Source organism: Echinops telfairi, unplaced genomic scaffold (assembly GCF_000313985.2).
Source record: "Echinops telfairi isolate 266 unplaced genomic scaffold, ASM31398v2 ScPeMD7_3533;HRSCAF=4204_0, whole genome shotgun sequence".
In the NCBI taxonomy this organism is placed as follows: domain Eukaryota; kingdom Metazoa; phylum Chordata; class Mammalia; order Afrosoricida; family Tenrecidae; genus Echinops; species Echinops telfairi.
In genome coordinates this window covers 97529638-97538434 of record NW_022107431.1, presented here as the reverse complement: position 1 = coordinate 97538434, position 8797 = coordinate 97529638, and the positions used below count along the sequence as shown (strand labels likewise).

Below are 8797 nucleotides of genomic sequence, written 5' to 3'. Positions count from 1 at the left end.
ATAGTCTTATGGTTTACTATTCCATTCAAAGGGAATGGCCTTGCACTCCTAGTTACAAAGAACTTTGCAAGATTTATCTTCAAGTACAGTGCTGTAGTGATTGGACAACATCTATATGCCTACAAGAAAGAACAGTTATTACAACTATTATTAATCACTAAAGCAATGGAGAATTTTACCTACTTCAGGTTGAAATGGATCAAGCATGCAATCAATAAGCCTTGATAATTACTGGTCATTGGAATGCAAAAATTGGAAACAGAAGGAGCAGTACTTGGAAATTATGGCCTTGGTGATGGAATCAAAATTGCAAATTGAATGAAATTTTTGCAAAACCCAGAACTTGTTCATTGCCAGGTCCCTTTTATTTAACGTAAACAGGAACTACATATATGGGCTTCATCAGATGGAAAACAGAGGAATAAAAATAACTACATTTATTTGAAAGACAGCATGGAGAATCTTAATGTCATCAGCTGAAATAAGACTAGAGGTTGACATTGGAATAGACCATCAATTGCTCATAATGCAAGCTCAAGTAGAAGTTGGCAAGAGTTAAAACAATTCCTTGAGAGCCAAAATACAACCTTGAATATATCCCACTCAATTGTAGATAGTGTCTGGGGTAGTGGATGATTTTATGTGAACCAGACACTCCTGACTCATGGTGGAGTCAAACTGGACAATGGAGAGGCAGCTAATGACAGCTTCTTGGGGCTGTGGTCTTTTGTATGAGAGAAAGAGACTCTGGGAACTGCCCCTTTCCCTGCCACGTCACCTTTTTTCTTTGCTGGAATCCTGCCTGCCATGAGGGGTGGCCCTGTGTCGGCTACCCAACTCTATGCGTCTGAAGACGGACTTGGACTAGCATATCGGGCTTATGGACTTGAGTTGGATTGGGATGGAATACTGTCTTTATATAGCTATATGAAAGGGTACCCCCTGCAAAATATAAAAACCCAAGGCTCATTTGTTTGTTTGTTTTTTTGATGTGAGAGGAATAGTGCATTTCAAGTTTTCTATTTAGAGGTCCTGAAAAGGTTGCATAACAGTGTGTAACAAAAAAGGCCTGTTTAGTGGAAGATTAGGAGACTGGTTTTGCCACCATGACAATGCACCTGCTCATGCAACCATCTCAGTGTGCCAGTTTTTGGCAAAAACAACATACTTCTCTTGCCCCACACACCTTACTCACCTGACCTTGCTCCACAGGACTTCTTTATTGTGTCTGAGAATGAAGAGGGATGGGAAAGGACAGCAATTTGATGACATAGAAGAGGCGCAGAAAGAAAAAAAAAAAGAGGCGGAGAAAAAAATGAAGGAGGTGCTGTCAGCCATCCAAATAGATGGCTTTGAAAAATGTTTCCAAAAATAGAGTCACATTTTTTACAAAAGTATTAAGTGTAATAGAGAGTCCTTTGAAGGTAATAAAAGTGTTTTGTTAAAAAAAATTGTGGTTCTGTGTATATACTTTATGATACAAAGCTTATATTCTATCTCAAAAAGAGATTTGATTAACTGAACATTAATGACTGAAGACTGAATAAGTTGTGGAATGCCATCAAGAACATTATACCTGAAGAACAAAAAGCCATTTAAAATACAGGAAAGAAAGAAAAGACAAAGTGTACGTCAGAAGCATCTCTGAAACTTGCTCTTGAACATAGACTAGTGAAAGCAAATCAAAGAAACGATGGCATAAAACAGCTGAACAGAGAAATGTTAAAGGCAGCTTGAAAAGATCAAGTAAAATGTTACAATGAATGTCAAAAAAAACTTTTTAAGTTAGAAGCCACAATGGAAGACCACTTTAAGCTTATATCAAGCTGAAACAACTGAAGAAAAAAATTAAGCCTAGAGTTGAAACATTGAAGGATTTTATAGACAAACTACTGAATGATACAGGAGGAACCAAAAGAAGTCCAAGTTGTATTGAATGCATGAAGGAAAATCAATGTTCAATCTCAGGACTTGGCAGACTTCCAATTGAAAAGTTTCAGCAAACTGAGGCAACACTGGGAGTACTTACTATTTGGAAGACAGCTACCTGACCAACTGCCTAGAAAAGATCCATATTTGTGCCTGTTCCAAAGAAAGACAAGCCAACAGAATGTGGTATCAAACAGTATTATCATTAATATCACAGGAAAGTAAATTTTTTCTGAAGATAATTCGCAATCTGATGGAGCAGTACATTGACAAGGAGCCGTCAGAAATTCAAACTAGATTCAGAAGTATGGAACAAGTGATGGCACTGCTGACATCAGGGGGATCAGGACTGAAAGCAGATATTATCAGAAAGATGCTTCTGTTTTATTGAGTATACAAAGGCATTCAACTCTGTGCATCATAGAAAACTATGACTGCCATTGCCAAAAGTGGAAATTCCAGAGCACTTCATTTTGCTCATGTAGAGTCTGTATGCAGAGAAACTGGACTAAAAGAACGATTGGCATCAGGATTGGAGGAAAGTTCAGTAATAATCTTCAGTATGCGTATAAGATAGCGTTACTTGCCGAAACCAAGCGGACTGAAGTCTTGATTATTAAGATCAATGAATACAATCTTAAGTATGAGTTACAATTCAATGTAAAGAAAAATAAAATCCTCACAACTGAACCAATAAATAATATGATAGAGAAAAGGTTGAAATAGTCAAAGCTTTTATTGAATTGGATTTCCAATCAATGCTCATGGAAGTAGCAGATGGCATGTTGAGCTCGGCAAATCTCGCACATGACCTCTTTAAAATGCTAAAGAGTGAATACATCACTTTGAAGACTAAGCTGTGCCTGACACAAGCCATGGGATTTTCAGTCTTATCATATGCATGTGAAAGTTGGACTATGATTTAAGAAGACTGGTGAACTGATGTATTTGAGTTATGATATTTGCAAAGAACTTGAAAGCACTGTGCACTACCAAAAACCAAACATGTCTATCTTAGAGGAAGGATATCCAGAATGCTCTTTGAAGCGAGGATAGAGAGTGCAGGACTGAGCAGTGTGTTCCGTTGTAGTGACAAGTTCAAAACTGAGCTAAGAGCTGACTGGATCACACCTAACACCACTACCAATATAACCATAAATACTTATATGTTATAATCTCCAGTTGGAATAGCACTTACTGTGCACACTTACTAATAACCTGCCACTATGTTAAACATTTTCTCATTGTAGCTTAAATGCATGAATACTTTATGAAGTGAGTTCTATTACAATAACTGTATAACTGTTGAAGATGCTAAGGTATAAAAGGTCAAGTTTCTGATACAAGTTAATAAACTTTTGAGCTGGATTTGAATCTAAACAGTGCTGGGCTCCAGAGCAGGCAAATTTGTCCTATTCAGAACTTCAGTCAATTCATGACCTCTTTCTAAAACCCTTTTATTGTACTGTAAACTTTTTCTTTACTTTAAAATAACCCTTAAATAAATAAATACAAGAAGAGACAAGTAAAAAAGTAAAACACTGATGAGATACTAAAGAGAAGATATTTTAGAGGTCAGATACAAAATTAAACATACTTGTAAATACAAACATAATGTGAAATCTAATAAGCAGCACTGAGGTGCTATGTAGACTAATTCTTAGCCACTTGTATTTTTAAGAAATAGTAATGATATGTAATTCTGATATCCTGTTTGTAATAGCTTGATGCACATATAGCGTTAATGTGATACACTGATACATAAGATTTTTATTAAGAACTACACATGCATATGCAGATAATAGATATTTTTTGATATCTATAATCTACTCACTTTTCTTGTTTTCATTGATTAATGTTTAAATTTTATTGTTAAAATTGCAATTTGAGATATATCTACAGTTAAATATTTATCCTAAAGGGCACAGAGGTAATATTCCCTAGTTTAAACTTTTAAAGAAATTTTAGCACTATTATTGAACACTTCATATATAAATGTAATGTCTTCATTATATAATTTTAAGCTCATATAGAGCAAAGAAGTATTTGAGTTTTCTCTGTTTTTAGAAACTCCATGGATACTCCTTTCTTCCACATATATTGAAGGCTAGACTTAATGAATCTCAGCTATGAGTTACAGTCTTCTAATGATTGTGGGATACGGTTTATTAGCTTTATCTCTTTCTCTTGTCTCCTCTTTAGTTTATTAAATGATGAGTGATTGTTGTGCCTTTGTATAAATATTCAGACTCTCTGTGTTAGGCTGGGTTCTCCAACGAAGCAATGCCAGCGATACATATATGGAAGTTTATATCACGACAGTGATTAACACAGTTGTACCAAAGTCATATCTGTTCAGTCTGTAGGTCAGTTGTTAAACTAGAGACTTTTTCTGACTGCCATGGCTGATGAACCCAGTAAGCAGGAAGCCAAATCTAGAAGCATTAAGACCATAGTCAACAGATCAGGCTCATAGCTATAGAGTCTAATGAACCCAGGGTCACAGGCGTGTGACAGACTTCTGATAGTTCCTAGGGTCAGCAGACAATATGGCAGGCCATTGACTAGTCCAAATAGCCAGAGGTCCATTAGAAAGATGCAAGATCCAGACCGGTATGAAATAAGCTAAGTTTTCCCAGTGTCAACTTATATGGGCCATAAGTCCAAGAAATTCCCTTCCAATTGCATTAGGGGTGTGAGCTGATTAAGGGAGTTGTACTCCACTGGTTGTTTGTCAGTTTGTTGTACTGTAGTGGCTTATGTGTCTCTGATGCTAAAAGCTATTGCACTGGTATTTCAAGTGCCAGCAGGGTCACCCAAAGTGAACAAGTCTCAGGAGTCTCCAGACTAAGAATAGACTACAGAGAAGTAATCAGGTGCCCACTTTGGAGGCAGGAGTCCCTGAAAACCCTGTGCATAGCTTCAAAACATTGTAAGATACTGAAAGCCTACTGAATTAGAAGTAGAACATTGCCAGAGATAGTGCCAGATGATGGGCCCCTCGAGTTAGAAGGCACTTGAAATGTGACTGAGGAGGAGCTGTGTTTTCAATGTAGAAGCAATCATGGTGACATGAATGTAGTAATGCCTTTGAGAGTGAAGCCTTCTGGATCTTCATTTTCTGATGGGGCACAACTCAACCTGAGAAGAAACAGCTAAAAATTTTTAATAGTTGGAATTTGGTATGTACTAACTATAAATCTAGGAAAATTGGAATTCATCAAAAATAAGATGGAGCGCATAAAGATCAATATCCTAGGCATTAGCTGAAATGGACTGATATTGGACATTTTGAATCATAAAACCATATGGTATTCTATGTCAGGAATAACAATTAAGAGGAATGGCTTTGCATTCATTGCCAAAAGGAACATTGCAAAACCAATCTTGAAATATAATGCCGTCTGTTACAGGATTATATCTATCCGCCTTCAATGAAATCCAATGATACAATTATAGCTCAAATTTCTATACAAACCATGAATGCTAGTGATGAAGAAATTGAAGAATTCTACTTAATTATTCAGTTTGAAACTAATCAAACTTGCAATCAATATGCATTAATAATTTTTAGAGACTTGAATGCAAAAGTTGGAAACAAAGAGAAGGAAAATATGTGGAAAGTATGGTCTTAGTGATAGAAATGAAGCTAGAGACTGCATGATAGAATTTTGGCAGACCAGTGACATGTTCATAGCAAATGCATTTTGTCAACACTGTACAGGTGACTATACAGATGGACTTCTCCAGATGGAATACACAGAAATCAAGTTGACCACCTCTGTTGGGAGGGAACATGGAGAAGCTATACCCTAGCCAGGGGCTGACTGGAGCAGACCTCAATTGCTCATATATAATTTAGGTCACAGCTGCCAAAAATCAAAACAAGTCCACAAGAGCCAAAATAGGACCTTGATTCGCCTCAAAAACCGATTTGCCTCATTGAACACTAATGACTGAAGATCTGATGAACTGTGAGAGCACATAAAGAATATCGTTCATGAAGAAAACAAGGTCATTAAAAAGGCAGAAAAGAAAAGATCAAAGTGGGTATCAGAAGAGATTCTGAAACGTGCTCTTAATCGTAGAGTAGCTAAGGCACGTGGAAGAAATGATGAAGTCAAAAACAGAAAATTTTATATGGCAGTTCGAAACCAGTAAAATATTACAGTGACACGTGCAAAGGCCTAGAATTAGAAAACCAGAAAGAAAGAACGCTCTCAGCATATCTTAAACTGAAAGAACTCAAGAAAAAATTTTAAGCCTGGAGTTTCAATAGTGAAATATTCCATGGACAAAATATTGAATGATGCAGGAAGCATCAAAAGAAGATGGAAAGAATACACAGTCACTCTACCAGAAAGAACTAGTCAGAATTCAGCTATTTCCAGAGTAAGCATATGAGCAAGCTCATAAAAGCAAGAAACAATGCTACTCAAAGAAATCGTTTAAGCTGTATTGAAAGCATTAATCAAAAACAAGGCTCCAAGAATTGATGGAATACCCACTGAAATGTGTCAATAAACTGATGAAGCACTGGAAGCACTCACTCAGCTCTGCCAGGAAATTTCAAAGGCAACTACTTGACCAACTGCTTGTAAGATCCATATTTATATCCAGTCAAAAAAGATAACCCAACGGAACACACAAATCATAGAACACTATCATTGATATAGCATGCAAGTAAAATTTTTTTTAAAGATCATCCAACAATATCTGCAGCAGCACATTGACAGGGAACTGCCAGAAGTTCAGACCAAATTCAGAACAAGGAACAAGGATACCATTGCTGTCATCAGATGGATCTTGGCTGAAAGCAGAGAATACCAGAAAGATGTTTACTGATGTTTTATTGACTATACCAAGGCATTTGACTGTGTAGATCCTAATAAACTATAGATGTTCTTGAGAACAATGGGAGTTCCAAAGCACTTCATTGTGCTTTGCATAACTTGTACATGAATCAAGAGATGGTTGTGCCAATAGAACACAGGAATACTGCATGGTTTAAAATCAGGAAAGGTGTGTGTCAGATTTGTATTCTCTCACCATACTTCTTCAATCTGTATACTGATACCTTCGGCTTCTATGTCCTCTGATACATAGATAATGTAGTACCGTAAAGTTCCTCTCACTATATTTGTCATTCTCACATGCCCAACTTCAGTGTGAAAATGAAATTCACAGAACACCAATAGCTCTCCCAAAAGGCATCATCAGATTGCTTTTTCTCTCTGTTTTATATCCAAAGATGGTGTACTTATATTTACACCTAATGTGAATAAACACCAAAGCCTGGTCTTCTCAGGTTCTTTGTTTATTCTTGGGAGCGCTGATGGTGCAATCAGTTAAACGTTGGAGTGCTAACAGAAAGATTATCGGTTCAAACCCACCAGTTGATCCACAGCAGAAAGATGAAGCTATCTGCTCCCATAATGATTTATAGCTTTAGAAACTTTTTATAGCCTGCACTGTTATGTCTTCCCTTGATATTTTAGCTAAAATATCTCCTTTATCTATATTATGTTTCAGATAGGTAATTACTGTTGAAAATCATATCACCTATATTATTATAATTTATCTATTGCATAATTTGCTTGAAATGGACCCACATTTATGTTTGACACTTTTTTGTGTTCCTAACAGTATCATCCTCATTGATAAAAATCTTAGAAAGTGATCACTAAAGTATTTGGACCTGACATGTAGAAAGTAGAAACTCACTCATTCTTATTTATAGTTTCAGGTGCAACATTATATCTCTCAGAATCTGGTAACACTGGGAAGTTGCAGCTTGCTGAGAAAATCTATTGTATCTCTACTTCTATCAGAAGTAAACAACTTTGCCGATGACCTGGAAGCCACCAGTCAGGTACTTAAGACTTGAAATTGTAGCTATCATGTACAGTTAATATAACCATAGGATCTTTTTTCCCCTTTTCTTTTTCCTTCTTCACACTTTCTTGCTTTGCTGATCTCTTTATTCATACTTTAGCAGAAATACTGGTGGTTGAATGGTTATGTGACCATCTGCTAACCGAAACATAAGTGGTTCTAACCCACCAGCCACCCGGCCGACAAAAGCTGTGGCAATCTGCTCCCGTAAGCGTTACAACCTTAGAAATCTTATGAGGCAGTACTACTATGTCCTACAGTGTTACTATGAATCAAAATCAATTTACTGACAGATTTGGTTTGTAATACATACACTTACTGTTCTGCCCAGTGATATGACAAATAAGTACTTTCAGGAAATAATTTGCAAAATAAGCCATCTTAATGCTATTACTTGTATGCATATACCAAAAATGACACTGGTGACAGAAGAGAAATGCTTAGATAAATGGTGCAGTGTGTCCTTAAAGCAAAGCAGTCAGAGAAAAGTAAGCTGAAGAAGATGCTAAATGGAAAGTAGTTTGTAGTCTGTTGGTTCTCATCCTTTGATGCTCATGAGAATCATTTGGCTGACTGGAAGGTTCACATTGTCAGGCAATATGCCAACCTTATTATATATGGTCTCTTGGGTTAGAACCATAGGGTTTGGCATTTTTAAAGCTTGCCAGGTGATTGTACTATAGTCAGAGTTGAAAACTAGTACTTTAAGTCTGTTTACGTGAGCTTAAACTTTATATATCATTGCTGAAAAATATGTCTAGGTAACTTATCCACATCTTTAAATGTTGACACTGGTTTATTATATGTGTGCATTTTGTCAAGTTTTTATATTCTATGATATTATTAAAAGCCCAGTTAAATGGACGAGATACCGTTAATGTTTTGGAAAAGAGAAAAATTATGTATATGCATATAATTTGTATTTATTAAATATACAACAAACATTGCATACACAACAAATGTATTATACATA

At 36.3% G+C, this 8797-nt stretch overlaps 1 protein-coding gene across 1 annotated transcript in view; it reads left to right on the top strand.

Annotated features, from left to right (window-relative positions):
* MEI4 (meiotic double-stranded break formation protein 4) overlaps window positions 1-8797 on the top strand; it is a 169770-nt gene that overhangs the window by 95060 nt on the left and 65913 nt on the right. The window contains exon 3 of the mRNA XM_013003703.2: window positions 7670-7801. Within this exon, the coding sequence (XP_012859157.1) occupies window positions 7670-7801 (132 nt within the window). The remainder of the gene's footprint in view (window positions 1-7669; window positions 7802-8797) is intronic.